This window comes from Mercenaria mercenaria, chromosome 17, assembly GCF_021730395.1.
Source record: "Mercenaria mercenaria strain notata chromosome 17, MADL_Memer_1, whole genome shotgun sequence".
NCBI lineage: Eukaryota > Metazoa > Mollusca > Bivalvia > Venerida > Veneridae > Mercenaria > Mercenaria mercenaria.
This window is the reverse complement of record NC_069377.1, coordinates 8049415-8070755: the sequence shown is the minus strand read 5'-3', so window position 1 is coordinate 8070755 and position 21341 is coordinate 8049415. Positions and strand designations below refer to the sequence as shown.

General features: G+C 33.5%; 1 protein-coding gene and 1 long non-coding RNA gene across 2 annotated transcripts in view; one reads left to right on the top strand and one right to left on the bottom strand.

The window, feature by feature from the left end:
* Nucleotides 1-8357: 8357 nt before the first annotated feature.
* The window catches only part of LOC123536331 (uncharacterized), a 41091-nt gene continuing 28107 nt past the window's right edge, over nt 8358-21341 (bottom strand). Inside the window, exons 3-6 of the mRNA XM_053528719.1 lie at nt 11945-12032; nt 11245-11423; nt 9310-9437; nt 8358-8378 (exon numbers count right to left, since the gene is read on the bottom strand). Of these exons, the coding sequence (XP_053384694.1) occupies nt 8358-8378; nt 9310-9437; nt 11245-11423; nt 11945-12032 (416 nt within the window). The remainder of the gene's footprint in view (nt 8379-9309; nt 9438-11244; nt 11424-11944; nt 12033-21341) is intronic.
* Nucleotides 14298-18731, top strand: LOC123536332 (uncharacterized). Its single transcript, XR_006683304.2, has 3 exons — nt 14298-14524; nt 15503-15678; nt 17356-18731. It is a non-coding gene; the product is annotated as an uncharacterized LOC123536332 (long non-coding RNA).

The window sequence follows — 21341 nt, the reverse complement described above, 5'->3', positions numbered from 1 at the left end:
TTGCATTGGTTTTAATCAATTTGGGCACAAATTGTTTTGGCAAAAATACTGGGTTGTTTTTAAAAAACTGACCAGTTTTCCAATCGGGGTTTCCCAAGAGTTATCCCCTTTAAAAAGGGCCCAAAATGTATATTCTTGCTTTTGCTGCCAATAGAGATTTTAAATCTAGGGTTTTGGGTTTTTGATACAGACTTGCAAAATATCGAAACGACAATAGATTTGGTTTCCCATGATGAATCCGGCAAAAACCCAATTTAAAGGGTTTTTCAGATTTACCGCCCCTAAAAACCCAAAATTTGTTAATTTTCCCTGTAAAACAAAATAGAATAAACTTTTTACATTCAAAGTTTAACCCAACACCTACACATAACTATATAAAGTCACAGTAATATCTGGGCCCTTTCAAAACCGCTAGTTTCGGTCAGGGGGCTCTAGAGTTTTTCTTTATTGGCCATTTCAGCCATATAGATTTTTTCTTTTAGGGCTTTGATTTGTTTCAAATTTTGCAAAAATTGTTTTTTTAGTTGATCTTTTGGGCCCAATTTTCAAAACTTGGTCATGGGGGGTCAAAAAATAGGTCACCAAGGGTAAAATAAAAAGGAAAAGTTTGGGTCCCCACTCGGAGGCCACAATTTTACCATATCTTCATGAAATTTTGTCAGAATGTTTATCTTGTTGACCCTATCCCAAAATTTAAAACGGGGTATGGGGTTTAAAAAGCTAGGTAAACCCAGTAAATAAAGGAACAACTTTTTTAACCTCCTGAGGCCATATTTATGACCCTATCCTCATAAACTTGGTCGGAATGTTCTCTTGATGTTTTCAGACCGGGTTAAAAACTATCATAGGGGGTCAAAAACTGGGTAAACCACTCAAATAAAAGGAAAAAAAACTTGTTAACACTGTGATCCCAAAATTTAGGGCCCCTGCCCTTTGAAATTTGGGGAAAAAGGTTTATCTTGATGATTCCAGGCCAATTAAAACAGGTGAGCGATATAGGGTCATTTTTGACCCTTTTTTGATCTTACTTTCCCCCCCCCGAAATTTTCTTTCTATTTCTTTTTTAAATGAATTTCCCCCATTTTTGATTCTTACCATTAAAAAAAATATATCTGACATTTTTTACGGGGCGAAAATGCCAAATATTTTTCCCCTCCAATATTTCAGTGTCACCGAAAAACGTGTAAAACGATAATTATTTCCAAACTATTTGACTGATATTTACTTGTTGCAAAAATGCATATTGCCAGCGTTACCGTTTTTGAATATACATGCACCCCAAATTGTGGGTGATAAAGCTTTTCGACCGTAAAAGTTTTTCAGTTTACATGCTTTTGGGGTAGCAAAAGGTATTTTTAATAAGACAAAAAAGACTTTTTGTAAATTTACTACTTGTGAAAAAAACACAAAATTTGGACATAACAAACATACCCCTTTGACTTTGACTTTTTTCTTAAATAAAACTATACTGTGTAAATTTTATGTGTAAGGAATACGTTTTTGTACAAAATGTTTTTAAATTTTATATTTGAAAATAAGATTACATATATAAAACGTGCTTTTTAAAACTGTACATATATTTTTTTAAAAAATTAAATATCCCTTTTTTCTATCTAAATACATTTGTTTCTGTAAAAACGAAACCCTTTTTTATAGAAAGCAAACGATTTTCCCCCAAAATAAAGACAAAAATAAAAAATTTGAACCCAACAAAATTGGAAGCTGTTTAATGTGCGAACAGCAAATATATAAATTCATGAAAAACCCTATTTTTCTGTATTCTTCCAGCTGCAGCGTATGTGCGAACAGAGGGAATATAAATTAAATGAAAAACCTATTACTGTACCCCTAAAAAAGCTGAAGCAATGTGCGAACCCCCCAATTATAATTTCAGGGCAATGCCTTAAAACCCTACCCACTTTAAAAACGAAGATAAATCAAAGGCCAATAAAATTTTCATGAGAGTTTAAAAATTATGAAAAAAAAGACGTCCAAAACTGTACCCCTATCAAATTGAAGCATTTATGAAAAAGGGGCCAGAGTTTAAAAAATTAAATGCAAAAGCCTAAAGGGGTTCTGTTTTTTATAGTGGAAGCCCTTTAAAACCACACCCTCAAAGCGGTTTGAATTTTTCCGACAAAAACTCAATTTGTTTAAATTGTTATCGCTTTGTGTTTGGGTTTTTTTTTAAGAGTATATAAATTTTAACTTTTCAAATTTTAAAAGTTTAAAATCCAAAACACTTTTCGTTTTCAAAGAAAGAAAAGCCTGGTCCAAAATTATGTCCCAAAAAAAACACAACTTGGGCAAATTGTTGTTTTTCGAGGGATCGCAATTTGAAAATGGGAAAATTTTTTTTGCAGTTTTTTCGTTGCAGCTAGGTAAACGTCCAGTAAGACATATAAAAAAGACCCTGCTTCCTCGTTCCCAAAGTCACGTGATTCAGTAGGCTCGCGTGCCTCCGAAACACGTGAAAACCCTGCGCTATTAGAGAAAATAAAGTGCAAATATTCAACAAAACAAAAATAACTTAATATAGTTAAAATGAAAAAAGGGTTAAATAATGCATGAATTCAGTAAGATTAATGATAATCCAAAATTTAAAAATAGGTTTCCCTTTAAAAAAAAAATATAATTTAAAAACCAAAATTTAGGGGGTTTTTAAAAAAAATGTTAAGTCTTAAAGGCTTTGGGAAAAAAGGGTCCTGTATTTGGGTCGTAACTGATTCCCCGAAAAAAAATCAAATTATTTGATTAAAAAAAAACAAATTAAAAAAAAGATAAATAGCCCCAAAGTAAATGTTTGGGGTTTTGGGTTTTGACAGGGGGGAAAATGATACACCCAAAATTTTTTTTTTATGACTAATATATTTCGAGTTTAAAAATGGGATATCAGATCGCTAAGCGAAAAAACTTGACAACAATTTTTTCCAAAATTGGAAAGGTTTAAAAATTTTTCTGCCAAAAATTTTTTGAATTTATATATCACACGGGCCCCTTCATATTGGGGGGAAAGTTTTCCCGCTTAAGTAATTTTAAAATACCCCCGGGGATCCCCTGGGGATAAGCATTTAAACTCTTGGTCGAACCACCAACCCTGCGCAACCGGGGCCCAAAAGACTAAAAAAACACTAAACGGTTTTTGTTCCTTTTTGTATTAGCCAAAAATTAAGGGTTTTATTTTTGGGACTATTTATCCCGACCAAAATTTTTTAAAATTTTTTTTTTTTGCATGGGTTTTTTATGTAACCCCTCTTGGGCCCCTGGTATATTTTCGGAATTGAACCATGTGGCTTTTTTAAGCCTAAACGGTTTTTCCCGCTTTTCAAACTAAATAATATATACTTTAAACGTCGTAGGGGAAAACGTTAAAAATTTCTATCTTGCTTCCCCAAACTAATATTAAGATTTTAAAATTGCCTTTTTTCCCCATAAACCCAAAAATTTTTGATTTAAAAACCTGAAATGACTAAAAGCTTGACTGCGCGGGAAATTCAAAAAATTTTTTGAAATAAATAAAAAACTGATTACATTTCAAAGCCAAAAAATTTTTTTTCCCAAATTTAAAAAATTTAAAAAAAAAATTTTAAAAAAAAGAAAAATCCAATTGGTTACTGCTTACCGGTTCATTTTCATTCTGGTGGTGTTTGACTGTGGTTGACGTTTCCCTGGCCTCTAAAAGAACGTCAACCCGGCGGCTTTGGAAAGAAGACGAGGGTTTTAAAAAGATCTTTTTTTCCCGGCAAAGGGCCCCCTGCTTTTTATCGATCAAAAAATAAAAAATGCGAGTGTTTTTTTTTTGTTTTTAAAAACAACGAAATTTTTTTGTTGCAAAAAAAAAAAAATGGGGGATACTTATTAAACGATATAATTTTAGCCCAAACCTTTTAGGAAAACCCTTTACAGAAATATCCCCCCCCCCACCACGAGTCATAGTAATTTTCTGTAATGCTTACAAAGGGGACAATTGTAGTAAAAGATCACGAAGCTCAGTTCTTTCCAGTTTAAAACCACCCCCCATAATTAATTTTTTTTTAAGCAGCATACGAAGACCTTACTGGGGGATTTTCCCTTTTATGGGATGAACTTTTTTAAAAGATTAACAAAAAAAATTTTTATATTCTAAAGGCAGTAAATCCCGGATTTTTGGGTAAAAATCATAAAAAATTTATGATAAAAAAGAACTTCTAAATTTCCCAGCATTTATCTATGCAGCCCTTTAAAAAGATGTTTTTTTGTCCAGTTCGACGATCCCACCCCTTCCCCCAACTTGTTTTACTTTTCGATGGGCCCTTCTTTATCTTCGCTCCAGCCGTGTCCTTTCCAACTCGTTCAAAATCTTGGTTTATAAAATCATTCACAGAACAACTACTTTTTGTTTTTTTGCTCCCTTTAAAATTTAGATTTCTTATTCCAAACATTATTCAAATTCTTCTTGAGCCGTATGTCCCTTTAATTTTCCCTATTGGACACTGGGCTGACAGGGCCTTTTGTCAGTTCCATCACTTTCCATGTTTTGTAAAAAGCGAAATTTGTTTTCCGCAAAAAGCTTTTTAAAAGTCCCCCCTTTGAAACAATTTTTTAAATAGGTCGAAACACGGAGGGCCGTTCTTCTTGACAATAAGCACCACTCTGTTTTTCTCATACTTTTGTTTATCCGTGCAAGCCCTTTTGGGTTTTAACCCTTTTAGGGCCCAAAGTCTTTTTACTTTGTCTCATTCTTCGTATAGAAAACACTGCCAGGACCAAAAATGGGCTATTTTAAAGGGCCCTTTAAAAAATTTTCCAAATTTTTCCGTAATTTAATAGATTCCCTTCTATCTCGTTTTTTAATATTTTCTTTAAAATTTGAAACCATGCCGTTTTCCACATCCATTTTTACAAAAAGTACCTGAAAAACAAAACGTTTTTTAAATTTTCCCCCGACATTTGAAGGGTTTTAAATTTTTTGTGCAAAGCACACGCTTAAAAATCGAGTGATTGGGATTTGCGCTTTTTGATGAGTCTTTCGTAGTTTTTTTTGGTCAAGCACAAAAACCCCTGGGGACTCTGTGCATTGGGTTTTTTCGCGTAAGAAGGCAACCAAATGCCATTTCCCGATCCCCCGAAAATTAAAAAGTGATTGCGAGCTGAGTCTTGATAACTTCCCCCGGGATCAATTTTTTTATTATATATAAGCGAAATTGAAACAGGACACCTAGATTTATGTATCTTTAAAAAAGATATAAGAAATATTTAATTTATACTTTTTTAAGTACCGACATGGACCCTTTGTTGAACTTCCCCTGTTTTCAAAACATGTTATATTAAAATTTTCTGATATAAAAAAATTTTTGAAAAATTCATTCAAGGTTTTACACCTTTTAAAATTGTTAAAGTTGATATATTTTAAATTTTACTTTTTTTATCCCCTTTTTAAAGTTAAATCATTGGGAAAGACTTAAACCCCCAAAAATTTTTTACACACCAAAAAACACAAACTTCCCGTAGTTTTAATTTCTGTCGTTTCCTTTTCCCAGAATTCGGGGAACTCGGGCCCTTCCCTAAAAATTTTTACTTCTTTTCCTTTTTGTAAAAAGGCCCGGCCATGTTCAAACTTCCCCGCAAAACTTTTCAATGTCTTTTGCCCGAGTTGTCGTTCCCGAATGCTTTTAAAGATGTGGGGGAGAACGACAACCTTTGATGTGAAGGGGGGCTTTTTTTTTACAAGATTCATACCGCTATAGCCAAGAAAATTTTCCCATAAATGGATAGTCCAAAATTTCCATATATCAAACAGAATAAATTTTTAAGTTCTAAACGGTGATCTTGAAAATATATCTTATTCCCAAAAGCTGTACACTGTTCGGAAAAAATTAATTTTTTTTTTCTCATGCCCCTTAATTTAGTATAATTGTAGAAGTGTGTAAAAAAACTTTCAACAGCAATTTTCTTTATTGTTGTTATTAAATTTATGTTTTTCAATTTGTTTAAAATTTCCGAATTTTATTGCCCCCTATGAAAAAGACTCAATTTAAAACCCAGTCTGCTTTTATTTTTTTTTTGTTTGTATTTTTTTGCTTTCCCAAAGGGTCTTTTTAAAAGAAATTTTTTTTTTAATTTCACGGGGCAATAAATTGAACATGTCTATCATTCCTTCGTAAAGATTTTTTCTGGGCCCCCACTTTCTCTAAAATTTTGCAATATCTGGCAGTGGGGGAAACTTTCCCGGATAATTTTATCTCCCGTTGCACGGGGTCAACTAAAATTTTTTTCCCTTTACCAGGGGAATACACAAACGTGGAAAAATATAACGATACGAAGGGTTTAGATGCGGCGTAAATTGAATTTCTTGTCCCTTTTAATTTTTCTCCCGTTTTAAAAATTTTTTTTTTTCCCAAAAATACAGGGATAAAAAATAGTATCCCCTTTTAAACTACATCAAAACTCGGGGGGAGTTTTTAAAAGGGGCTATCCTTTCGGTATTTTGTTGCCTTTGAAAAAATTATAGTGGGGCCCCCCGCTTTTGCCAAAAGGGAGAGGGGCCCGTTCTAGGATTTCGGGGCGTGAGGTTTTGAGGGCCCGGGCCCGGGCGAGGGGGGTTTTCCGGGCCCCAAATTTTATATAAGACATTGTTCTGAAATCATTTTCCTCCACCTCGTTTTACGTGGGGAGTTTGGGGGGTTACTTTCGGGGAAAGGGTTTTTACTGGTAAAAAGAATCCCGGGAAAATGGTTAGGTTAACTGCTCGGGCCCTTACATAACGAAATAGGTTGAAAAAAAAGGGGTTTTAAACCCCAAAAAAAACAAAAAAACAAAATTATTTTGTGGGGCAAAATTCGCCCTTAACGAAAATAATTTCAATAACCAAACAATTTCATTTTTTAAATTGGGGATATTTTTTGCCCGATGCCCATATTTCGAGTATACTAATTAAACAAAGGCAAAAAAATTTATTTTTTTTTACCCCTTCATATATCGAAAAGATAAAAATACAATAAACGTTTAAAAGCCATGCGGAAAAAAAAACAAATCTTACTCAGTATACTTTTTAACAGGGTTTTAAAAACACGGGGCATTGTCGGGGCACAGTCTTAAAAAATTCTTCCCCATATGCAGCAAATACATTTCAAAAAGCCAAAAAAAAAAAACATAACCACCCTATCTGTCAACTTTTTTTCAAAACCGTTTTAAAACAAACCCCCTTCTTTCCCAAAAAAGAGAAGCCAAAATATATTTTTTAAAAAAATCGAAATTTATCGTTTTAACTGGGGGTTTTTAAATAATGGAAAAAACGAACTATCGGTTTTTTTCCCCCCTATAGGGGTAATTTTCATGAAACCCCGCGTTCATTTTTTTTGTTTTGGGGTTTTAAAGTGTTTTTTAACAGTATTTCATTAAAGTAAAAGGCAGGCAGTTAACCTAGCCATGTTCCTTGATTCTGTACAGTACAAACCCGTTTTTCCAAAGAAACAAAAAAAATTTTCCCCCATGAAACCCAAAGGGGGAAACGAATGTTTTTAGACGCCATGTATTTTATCAAATGGTCCAGGAGAACATACGCACCGCCCCCGGGGGTCGAAATCACGTATGCAAATCTTTCCCCATTGAGCAAAAAGGGGTGCGGGTTTCGGGTCACGGGGCGAACATTTCCAAAATTTTGACATTCTTTAAAACCACCTTCAATTTTAATATTCCTTTTAAAACTTTAACGATTTAAAATGTCCAAAAAGCCCAAAACTGATATATACCTCAAAAGAAAAAAAAATCCCTCCAAGGGGCAACCCCCCTTGGTAATTATTCCATCAAAAAAAGATCTTTTCTTTTCCCGAACCCCTAGCCATTTTTTTTCTTATTTTCAAATTTGCCACCCCGGAACGAAAATTTTTCCCCCCAAATTTTTCTTTTTGTTGAACTCTTTTTTTGGAAAGCCGGGAGAACAGAAAAAAAAATTTAGATTTTAAAATGTGTTTAAAAATAAAATTCCCCATTCAAGGGAAAATTTTTTCTCTTTCACCCCGTGTACTAAATGTCTACTACATGCAACAAAAAAGTATAAAAAAATGTTATCAATTTTGAAATAAAGAAAAGGGATGTTTTAGTGGCAAAACTATCAAGTATTGTTTAAAAAATTATATAATTTTCCTTTTTAACAAAAGAAAATTTTTATCCTTTTTTTTTAACTCGGCCCAATTTTTTTTTTAAATAAAATTTAACACAAAATTTTCAATGTAAAATGTTAACATTAACTCAGTAATTTTTCCCCCCGGTTTTTCTTCAGAACCCCAGATGTCCCGGGGATTTCATTTAAACAATGAGTGAAAGTGCCCGAAATTAAAATACCAAAACTCCCCCCCCCCCCCCCCTGAAATAACTTTTCAACTTTTTGATGGGTCACCCTTAAAAAAGAAAATTTGTTATAAAAGATTTTATGACAAAAAAAGTAGAAAGCCCCTTTAATTAAATTTTTTAGGGGTTTTTCTCTTTTCCCTTAATTTTTCAATTGCTGCAGTAAATTTTTGGGAAATTTTCAAAATTTCGCAGGAATTTAAAGAAACCCTTTAAAAAACGATAAATTGCATGAGAGGAAGTACAAATACAAAAAAAAAATTTTGGGACTCAATTTTTTGGGGGAACTAACTTCGGAAAAAATTTTCAAAATAAACATTTTTACAAAATGGGAAATAATTTATCGGATAGCGTCCCCCTTTGGGTTCCCCCCCGATTTGGGGGTTTTTCCTTAATAAAGTGGGACATTTATCGATGTAAAATTTTTAAGTAAGGTATGTTAAATGAGGTTTGGAAACTGAAAGTGTGCTTGTGTGGAAAATATTAACACGGTTTTAAAGTTTTATGTTTAAAAATTTTTTGATTGGGAAAGCTTTATTTGGGTTTCCCCCATGGCCTTGTTACTGCTAATAAATGGCCATTTAAAACGATGTTTAAATTGTTTAATAAAGGGGATGTTAATTGAGGGGGAAGCTGAATGTGTCTTTGTGAATATATTAACCCGTCTGAAAAATTGATCTAAATTTTTTGTGATCGAATGCTTGCCCTTGGGGGTTTAATGGGCTGATTTTTAAATCAGTTGTCATCCGTCGCTCTGGGTTCGAAATATTATGTTGCGAAGCCATTCAACTGGCTTCCGGAAGGTCGATGGTTCTACCCTACATTGCCTGAAATAATACCCGAAGCGGCATCTACCTTTTCCTCCACACATGAACAACCGAAAAGTTTCTGTATGACCAATAATTGTGTCAGTGTGACGTTAAACCAATATAAAATAATAAAGTGAAAGTGAAAGTTGACGGATGTACCGATACAGCATACCTTGAGTGAGCGGTTATACAGCTCTCTGTTGACCACGATTAAATCTGTTACTTCGTCGGCAATAATTGAAGCGTTCCGAACACAGTCGGCATTTATCAAGGCAAGTTCTCCAAAACTCCTTCCTGCCGCTGAAATATTAAAATATTTGTATAAATATGCAATTTAAGTATCATGCTGTGTGAATCTACAGCTTCGATTAACATTTTATAATCAGTTCTAGTAAATAGAACAAGAGGGCCATGATGGCCCTATATCGCCCACCTGTTATCATTGCACTTGAGGACAAGAAGGTCCTCAGAAAAAATATCTAAGTCCAAAGGACAGGAACAACAAAGGGAAGAAATTTAACCAAAAAGAAAAATAAAATCTTACAAGGTACAGATATGTCAAAATACACCTAAAAGTTGGAGGTACCATCCATGTTGTACCACAGAAAAGTGGTCTCGGGTTTTCCCTACAGCCAATAATAAAAAGGTACTAAAAATAAGCTATTTATAGTAACGTAAAAGGGAAGTAATTAAAAAAAATATTGTAAGTGGACAAAAGAAGGATCTACCAAATACATCTGTTGACATAAATGAAATTTCAGATCAGTATCTTCATTAGTTACGGAGATATACCTATTTTAATTTGAAATAAAGGGAGGTAATTTGATATAAAATCAGTCCATAGTTATCTACCCTGATTGGCTCAGTCAAACTTATGACAATAATGAAATTTCAAATAAGTCCTGTAAGTACTTACTGATATAAATCCAGTTTGATTACTATCAGGGGAGGTAATCAGATATGAAATAACTCTGGAACCTACGATTGGATCTGATTTGTCATGGAATCCAAGATTTATTGTTGTTGAAGATATTTTGGAAGTTTGTATCAAATAAAACCATAAATGAAGTATCTATATGGCTACAAAAGCCAAAATAGCCAATTCTGGACTTTTAAGGGGCCATAACTCTGGAACCCATGATGGAATCTGTCCAGTTCAAGAAAGGAAACAAGATCTTGTGGTAATACAAGTTGTGTGCAAGTTTAGTTAAAATCAAATCATAAATGAAGCTGCTATTGTGCAGACAAAGTCAAAATAGCTAATTCTGGCCCTTTCAGGGGCCATAACTCTGGAACCCATTAAGGGATCTGGTCGGTTTAAAAAAGGAACCGAGATCTTATGGTGACACAAGTTTTGTGCAAGTTTGATTAAATTCAAATCATAAATGAAGCTGCTATTGTGCAGACAAGGTCAAAATAGCTAATTCTGGCCCTTTCAGGGGCCATAACTCTGGAACCCATAATGAAATTTCACCAGTTGAAGAAAGGATCCAAGATCTTATGGTGACACAAGTTTTGTGCAAGTTTGGTTAAAATAAAATCATAAATGAAGCTGCTATTGTGCAGACAAGGTCAAAATAGATAATTCTGGTCCTTTCAGGGGCCATAACTCTGGAACCCATACTGGAATCTGGCCAGTTCAAGAAAGGAACCAAGATCTTATGGTGATACAAGTTGTGTGCCAGTTTGGTTAAAATCAAATTAAAAATAAAGCTGCTATTGTGCAGACAAGGTCAAAATAGCTAATTTTGCCCCTTTCAGGGGCCATAACTCTGGAACCCATCATGGGATCTGGCCAGTTCAAGAAAGGAACCGAGATTTTATGGTGATACAAGTTGTATCCAAGTTTGGTTAAAATAAAATCATAAATGAAACCACTATCGTGCAGACAAGAAATTGTTGACGGACGCACGCACGGACGCACGGACTGACGACGGACGAAGGGTGATCACAAAAGCTCACCTTGTCACTATGTGACAGGTGAGCTAAAAAGAACAAATGGTGCGATTTCAACAAATATACACAATTTTTATTCTTAGATGATTTTAGTATTGTTACTGCAATCATGACTTATAAAACAGCACAAAGATTTCGCCCAAACACTTACGAATCTTTCCGACAAAGTTTCCAAATATAGATCTATCCAGCTCCTTCTTCTGTTTACTGCCGACGGAAATACTGTCGGTGTCGTCGTCATCTTCAGGGACGGGATGATAAGGAATTCCTTCTTCCCCAAGGTGTGTGTGGATAAGAATTGCTACAGACCCATTGAGGATGATAAAAAAACTGAAATGATATCAAAAAATGTCAAAGTAGATTCTACTTGGAAAATTAGCCATTCGCTTATACATACACATACTCTTACGTATGCGAAGGCAATATATACATTAAAACATACACTGACTTTTTCTGTAAAGGTTTTTTGAGTGTAAACAGTTTTACATAGATCCTTTTTAATATGAAAATAAGTATTTATTATATGAAACTTAACGCATTTGTTTTTGGAGGTTAGTGTCAATTGAAGTCCATATAATTATAAGCTTAATTTCCAATGTTTAAGGCACATGACGCGTAATACGAGTACAATCGTATATTTCCGTTCAATTACGTATTTTCCGAATGAGTTTTCGGCATTTTCCGTAATGGACCGAAGATCAGGTGTTCGTAAAAGTTACGTTATCGTCCGAAGAATGCCGAAACGTCATACAAGAATACTTAATGTCACGGAAGTAGCCGATTGCCACTACTTGTTGTTGTTTTTTTTTTGTTACAAAAAGGAAGGGTACTATATTTTGAAAGCAACCTACCAGTCTCCTTGTTCGCCTTGTTTAATTATGACAAAATCTCTTTTGCAGGTCATAAACTGACAATTCTTTAGAATATCTTTGACGATTTCTGAAATGAAATTATACATTTTTTGCTATTGTTCTCCATACACTAGGAAGCTTGAAGGAAGTAAGCGTACGGCTTATGAATGAATCTGCGGAAGACGGCTGAAACGAAGAACTGAGCTTTCCTGTAGCTATTCTCTGAAATTAAACAAAAACAATTTACAATAGTTTCATACGGACTATACAGGCCTACATAATTATGATCCAACGACAAGGTACCTCCTGATACACCGGTCAAACTCAAGCACTCGTACACGTTTTGACAGTCTTTCATTTCGAAAATAGATCAAAGTAAATTACAGGCAACTTTCCGACAAGCTCAACACCAGACATGCTTGGAATAGTTAAATTCACTTCAATTTGCTTGTAAATGTATCAGAAAACATAAGGCAAAGAATGCCAATGCGGGTCATGTCCTGACTTTCCAGTTTTTATTGTTATAGAAAAAAAAAAACATTTTAAGTTGTTTTTAGGACTAAAATCTGGGTCGAACCATTACGGTTTTCTGTACTCGTTATTACTAGATCGAGGCTAGATATGATAAAGACAAGAAGCCAGCAGTGATTAGCAGAAATCAAAGAGATTAAGCAGTCACCCTCAGATGCTTCTTGGAGGGAGGAAAATAAAGTTTAATATTTAGAGTTATGTCAATGATGTATGGAAAGGCCCCTTTCTTTCGGCAATAAGCAGTTTAATGTTAACAGTTGCCTACATAGAGTCATGTCAAATGATGATACAGAGAAAAATGTGAACATTTAACAGTCGAGTGGTGTGAACACCAAATGCAAACATAAATGCATCTGCATCGGATTGTCCATTCCGGAGAGAATGTTGAACTTGCGGCAAATGCCAAGAGGAAATGCTGAGAATAATCTTGAAAAAGCCACGGTTTAAACTTTAAGAATCACACTAATTTATATATGACAAGACTACGAACTAATATAGTTCTTTAAAACATATCAGACGAATGTCTCTCTAAACGCCTCCCCCCCCCCCCCCCCCACACACACACACCACACCACACACACACACACACACAAACAGAGCTTAGATTAGTACCACATCGGTAGTATAGAAATTTTGGTCCGACTTCATTTTTGAACATCACATCACAGGACAGATTTTCCTAGCAGGCAATTTTTACTTCCAATTTAAACGACTGAGTAAAGAAAAAGAAAAGAAAATAGAAGGTTTTTTTCTGGTAGTTCATGTTACCAGATGAGTTCCATTAACACTAGATTAAAATCGGTGGAATGATTTTTAAGTTCTATATTTTTCATTCACGATGGACATTTAATGATTCACCTCATATAATTGAAAGTATTTCTATGTAAAGATAAACTTGATCTGGGTAATCTGACGATTTTCAATTTTAAGGAATTTCAAGAAAATTGCCAATACGACGTGTACGTGCAAATTTTATGAGCAAGTTGAAAATGTATAAACATCATTTCTTTTTGTTATTGTTAACCAAAACGTCATTTGTTTTATACACTCGCGTATGGCCACAGAAAACAACAAGTAATAGTGATAATTAACTGCTTGAACAAACAAGGTATGTCAAACACATGAAAACATATATTTTAATGTCATGATGTTACAAGGCTTGTGGGGAGTGTTAAAAAGATGGACAAAAAGTTTAGTACGTGCGTGTCCAACAAATTTCATTTTCATGTACTTTTAAAAAAAAAAAAAAAATATGTGAAAAAAGAAATGCATAAATATGTCGACAGAGGACCCTCGTATACTTGTTCCGGCTTTCTCGACAAGTCGGTAGTAAGGTAGGGTTTTTCTTTAAAAACAACAAAAAAAAGACCGAACCACACTTAAAATCGAGGGAAAATATTTTTGTTTCTGATATAATATTCGTGTCTGAACATTGGTATCTTTGTAAACAGTGCATCATTTTGAATAAGTACATAATTATGGAAATATTTGTGACAGACCTTCACTGTATTCGAGACATGTTTGTTGAATGCGCGCCCGTACATTTATCCTAATTAAGTATTTGAGCCGTGCCATGGGAAAACCAACATAGTGGCTTTGCGACCAGCATGGAACCAGACCCGCGTAGTCTGGTCAGGAACCATGCTGTTCGCTAACATTTTCTCTAATAGCAATAGGCTTTGAAAGCGAACAGCATGGATCCTGACCAGACTGCGCGGAAGCGCAGGCTAGTCTGGATCCATGTTGGTCGCAAAGCCACTATGTTGGTTTTCTCATGGCACGGCTCATTTGATATATCGCTTTGGCTACCGTACTAATTAAACAGCTTTTTATTCAGGCTAACCAATTGCACTACATTTTGCCAGTTGACGTTTGCATACTAAACAATCAGATACATCAGCAGCGGTAATCAAGGGTCAACAGTCTGAAGGATTGTTTTAAAAGGCAACTGTAAACAGCGTTCAGGATCATAGACAGGGGACAGCAAGGAAAAAAGAATGGTTGCGACAATAACACGGATTATTTTACTCACAGTTTTTATAACACTGGGTAAGTAAAGTTATTCTTTAGCATGACATAATTTCGGGTTAACATTTGATCTAAATGAATGAATAAATAATGAAAACGAATTTGAAATAACAAAGACTAAATAAAAATGTTCACAGGGCTACAAATAGCGCTGTAAATGTACAGTATTTGTAATAGATAGTTATGACACTTAATTTTGCAATATTTTTATTCATGTTTTTATCAAATGTGAAAATTTCAAATATTTCAGATTTTACATTTAATTTATATTTTAGATAATTATATCAACAAATTAAATAATTACGTTTACCATGAACGACAATACATAGTAAATATACTTGAAAAGTCATTTTGACAAAAAGACGTTAATATTATATAGTCATTTAACATTTACTATCTGCTCCTATAACAACCACAACGATGATATGACCTTTCAGGTTTAGTCTAAATGCTAGCCACTATAGCCCGGATAAAATTTTTGGCCTTTCACTGAGAAAGCCTGTATTAGTGTCTTTATTAAGTGACATGGTATAATTATTGCACGATAAGTAGTTTAAAATAGTCATTGTTGCAGAAACAAGTACTAGCATAGTGTAATTCAAATATATAAAATTCACGTCTCTAAATGCTTTCGGTGACTTATTTAAAAGCACATTAAGTCTTATAATAGCATTTTCGAAGACTAACGGCCCGGGAAATAACTTAATTTGTCAGTTTTCTTAATTTGTTCTGAAAAATATATAGAGTTTAAATATGAACTACGTTGTCGCAAGAAAATGCTGCTGCTTTTAATTAAAGATGCAATCTTAACTATAGGAATTTAATATGGAAACAATTAATAAACTCCCTGAATTTGTCGTAATTTTTTGGGCATGCGCATTTGAATTAAATGTGATTTCAATGAAAGTTCAAAGTATGCATTACGCGTATTGTGTTCTAAAACAATTAGCATTCTTCATATGGAATTAGTATGGAATGAAATTTTGTTTTTGGCGATAGGATGTGCTAGGCCCCCGGCCCAGAACTGCGCAGACGGGCAAATCTGGTTTCTTGATGGTTCCTGGGATTGCAAATACTTAGAAACGCCGTCTTTATTGGGTTTCCATAGAAATCCACTGCGTTGGTGTAGAGACAGATTATTTGACTGTTGTGCTACGTGTGCCAGGATAAGAAATGTAAGTACTGTTATTAAAAAGTGTTTCATATAAAAAAAATCTGAGTATCCAAAAAAGGGACCTATCGAACTAAAATATCTGATAGAAAACATCTTCAAATAACATGCTGTCCCTAACCTAAACGCTGCATACATCTTTTTTTGTAAATTCTATTTAGATACAAACGCATTTTTATTAATTATGTTTTACTTTCAAAAGTATTTTATAAAGGCGTGCAACATGTTAAATGGTATTTATGGTACCAAGTCGATAAGCATTTCCCATTGCAAAATGCCTCTAAACGAGTCTTCAATGATTTATATTGGAGCTGCGTCATAAAACACATCCAACGTCGTTTTCAGTGGCAATATATAATGTTGAGACTCATCTACAAACAACACAAGGGCGCAATAGAGCTTTTTATATATTCTCTTTTCTCTTCTCTAGTTTAAATATATATTAACATTATATCTCTATAAAACGATACGTATGATTAACAATATAATTGAGCCGCGCCATGAAAAAACCAACATAGTGGCTTTGCGACCAGCATGGATCCAGACCAGCCTGCGCATCCGCGCAGTCTGGTCAGGATCCATGCTGTTCGCTTTTAAAGCCTATTGCAGTTAGAGAAATCATTAGTTCGCTATTAGTTTCTCCAATTCCATTAGACTTTGAAAGCGAACAGCATGGATCCTGACCAGACTGCGCGGATGCGCAGGCTGGTCTGGATCCATGCTGGTCGCAAACCCACTATGTTGGTTTTCTCATGGCACGGCTCATACACTTTATTATAAATCGTTCTAGTCGAGGGCCATGACAGCACGACAGTCTGTAATTACAAGTTCAGCTCATCAGACCAGCAAAACAGGCGATAATTTTGATTGATAATATCGACTTAACTGTATCGTGAAATGCTTACATTACAAAAAACCATGAAGTAAATTACTAATATGAGCCGCGCCATGAGAAAACCAACATGGTGCGTTTGCGACCAGCATGGATCCAGACAAGCTGCGCATCCAGTTTCTCTAATTCCAATAGGCTTTGAAAGCGAACAGCATGGATCCTGACCAGACTGGGCGGATGCGCAGTCGTAAACGCACTATGTCGGCTTTCTCATGGTGCGACTAATATGTCAAAGATGTTGAAGAAAAAATAGTACTTCCGAATCTAGATATAATTAGAAAATGTGTAGGTTGATAAGCATGACGATTTTAGAAGATCTTGAATTACTAAATACAATTAATTTTAACGATTTTTAAAATATACATTGTATACCTTTTACTAGTAATCATACAATGATTAAAATATATCTATATTAGAAATCATACAATGATTAATATATACCTATATTAGTAATCATACAATGATTAATATATACCTATATTAGTAATCATACAATGATTTTACCTATATTAGTAATCATACAATGATTAATATATACCTATATTAGTAAGCGTACAATGATTAATATAAATCTTTACTAGTAATCATACACACGGTATAATGATTAATATATACCTATACTAGTAATACAATGATTGATATATATCTATACTTGTAATTATACAATGATTATTATATACCTTTACCAGTAATTACACAGAGTTAATTATATACCTATACTATTGTGATTCTACTATGATTATTATATACATATAATTTAGTTATAAATGTTCATCTATTATTTTTCAGCACGGATGAAAAAGAAACAACATATAGGACAATGTCGGCTGATTATTATTTGTATTGGAGTAAAATGTTGTGGAATGATTGTTTATTGTTTAAATTATGCCTAAAACACCAAATTTGCTCCATGTTATGTTAAAGCAAATATATATTACTTTCAGACAAACGTTATGCATGGTTAACAAAAAATGAAAAGGACCAAAAATAATAACGTATACTGCTATAGTCAAATTAATTTATTTACATGCGTTATTCTAAAATGCCAACAAATTTGAAACAAACAATGCCGATTTTATGCACAGATTTATAACACCTTTTTTCATATTAGTTTAACACTGTAATCGACAGTAACAGTTAATACCTGTTGTCCATAAGTTGCACTAGAAAGAGCTACGCAAATTCGTCTCATAGGTGACAGTTACATTCTAAAAAAAAGCGTCCTCCACTGTGAAAGTACGTTAATTCCTCTGTATTGTCCGCTCCGTGTAGCTCATGTGAACGCAAACGGAAGACTTGCACGATATAAGCTGTAACTGTCGTTAACTAGTAAAGTGTTATATAAATTTCAACATTGGCGCTATAAAATGTGTATTAGATCTGGTATTTTTGTACCATATTCAAATTTTGAATAATATGGGCTAATGGTTTGATTCAATATATGTAATTCATTATCTTCTCTTGTCCTTTTCGGTTTTTGTTAATTTATGTAAGACTTATGTCTTTAGTATATTTCTTAAAGTTGACATATACTAAAGAAGAAATACTTTGCGAAAATTTTTTTTTGAAATTTACACAGAACAATATTATTTCGATAAACATAATTATAAGTGCCACGCTTTTTAAAAAAAAATCACCGAACATTGACATCAAAATTACACTTAATGTAGACCAATCGTGTGATCTAAAAATCGTAAACGTAATCTTTATTTTTTTTTGTTTTACAAGTAACAACTTTTGTCCAGCTCCTTTAAAGACAAACTAGTTTAACTAAAGACATTTCCTTTTAGTTTGATTATTAGAAAAACGGGTAGTTCTATTGAAAAAAATCCTTTTTAAAGTGTAGGCTCCTGCAGCGATAGGACCAACTGATTAAATCTTTGCATGTAAGCTTGTAAGCTAGTATACCACTTAAAACTCTACACCTTTGTACACTGTGGAAAACCTAATATGCTTTGCAAATGTTCAATAGCTCTGCTTCTACAAGGCTATTGCCCTATCGCACACAGAATCCAAACTGAATTTAGTATATCCAATGAATATACATCCTCTCTTTCAAGATATTTTTTGAAGTCCACTGCTATATTAATGTAAGTAAATTCACCAAATGTTAAATTCCAAACTTGTAATATTTTGATATGAAGAAATACAGGAACGTTTTTCAACAAGATTTTGTTGAGGTTCTTTTTTGTCTTCATACAGGTTCCTATTTTAAGCATCATTGAAGACTCCAATCACCAAGAATAAAAAGAAGATTCTGGAAAAACTCGGATAAATCCAGATATTAAATTAATGATAACACCCTGTTCATCAGTATTTATGACAAAACCTTCTTGAAAACCATAGAATATAAATAACTTGTTGATATACATGATGTCTCAAAACTAGGGGACAGGCTACACCGTAAACAATGGGTCATCAATATCCAAAATAAAAAAATAACGTGAATCATAATGGCGAAGGACATGTACATAACAGGTTATAAACTGATAACTCAAAAGCCACTAATTTGAATGTAATGAAATTTCATACACTTACCACTATGATAATCTGACGAACACGTCCTGTAACTCTCAATTTTGACAGTTTTATGTCCATTTTCGACCTAGAAATATCGGTTGAGGTGTTTTTATGTAACCTAGTGTCTCAATATTGGGAATATAATGAAAGGCAACGTTTGTTCAATGTAATATTTTCAGCTTCAATGTAAAATTTACTGACGGAATTGCGAGCAGTGCAGTCCATGAACAGCCTGCACGACCGTGGCATAGCTATGAGTAAAATTGTAAGATATTTTGAGTGAAATATATTTTGATGAACAAGTAAAACAAACAAATTAGTTTAACTTCATGGTTGACTAAATTCACGCATTCTATTTCTTACCACTGATAAATGTATTTAATGTTTATCAGTGTGGAAATACCAAATATATTTATATTTAAATGATTCACTGAAAAAAAAACGTAATAAAGGAGTGTACATTGAAAATGTGCATGTTGCATTTGTACTATGAAATACCTGAGACTTTCATCACTACGGCTTCGAATCATTTTAGCTGGAAAGTCGTCATGTAATTGAAAATGCGTCGGTGTGACGTAAACTCTAACAAATACGTGATACCGTATAGATCATACCAAATTTGGTGCAAAGTGTTGCATATATGAATCAATTATGATATTTTATGATTAATGATGCGGTGAAATAAAATCAGTGTATGTGACTTATGGTATAACCCCCTAATTAATTTCGGATAAAACATGCTGTGATGATTAATTGTAGAATAAATTAGGTCCCAGATAAATACAGCTGTTTCAGTACTTTAGGCATCCAACAATAAAATCTGCTGCATATTTGGTAAAAATGGCATTCTGTCAACTGATATAATTTGTGTCTTGTATTATTGCAGCATACTTCAGTTTTGTATATGTAAAGCGCCTTTGAAAATGTTTAACTATGAAAATGGTGCTATAGAGATCTGATATGATCAATACATATATATGCGGATGTTTATGATAAAAACCCTTAGAAGTGTACTTGTTTTGGGCGATGTCCTTAACTATATGAAATACTAAGGTAGAATGTTGACCCCTAACATGTGCTTTTGAGGGAAGAAATATCAATTCTATTAATTTTTTCAGGGCATATCATATTCTAATATGTTATTAAGATATGGCTCCCTTGACGAAAAATAAGACATCTATTTAAAAAAAAAAGTGCATTACATAAAATTGTAAAAGTTGAGAATGACATTCTAGAAAAGGCAAAAAAACCTGTACAGAACAAATGTAAAAGTGGATTACTTATCATACTGTTTATAAATAGTTTCGACGAATGAAATTATTTGTAATGTTTTACTACCGTTAGCAAACAACAAACACTCTTGACTGCTCAACACGACAATATCATGCATGTAAAGACCTATTAGCTTTAAATAACAAGACAGACCATGTCTGACACATGTAAACTTATGTTACAACAGGCTATATGTAAGCAAAATGTGTGGAATATTCAATAAACATGAAACAAATGTTATTTTGTATACTTAAAACTCTTTTTAGTTTTGGTCAAGATGTATGGATAACATGCATATATAATAGTACCGCTCTCTGTCAATGATGTTTTACAATCATCAAACGCAGCCAGACAAATATCATCTGGTTCTGTTTTATTTAGACTGTCCATGAAAAAAGGCACATTTTATCACAGTTCCATAAGGCTTTTAGTTTTATGTAAAAATCTGATAAAACAGCTATTCAAATAGATGTTATGCATGGTTACATAGTTAGAAAATCACTACTTTTAGTATTACACATGAATTTATATAGAGTTAGATTCATAAAGGGAGGCAATCGTACACAATGGTTTCAATAGTGTTTCCTACTATGATAATCAATATTCAAATTATTGATAAACACGTTCACAAAACAGATTTAGCAACAAAAACATATTTTATATTCATAAAAAAAACCAGTGTGGCTGCAACATTATAAGCAAATTTATTATAAGCCCTTAAAAATAGGATGCACAGCGCCGTTCAAAACACTCGGGCTTATGTGGAACTCTATTACTGGTCAATATATTCAAATTTCCAAATTGACCAAATTGACTATTTCTGACATAACATGATTATGTGACTAAAATCAAGAAATAAAATGGGAATTATTGGTTATGTATGGAGAGAGGCGGAGGAGTGCAGAAACAGAAATATATTTACAAATATGAAGTAAATAAAAATGGTAACTTATCTGCAATGAATGTGAGTTATTTTACTATTG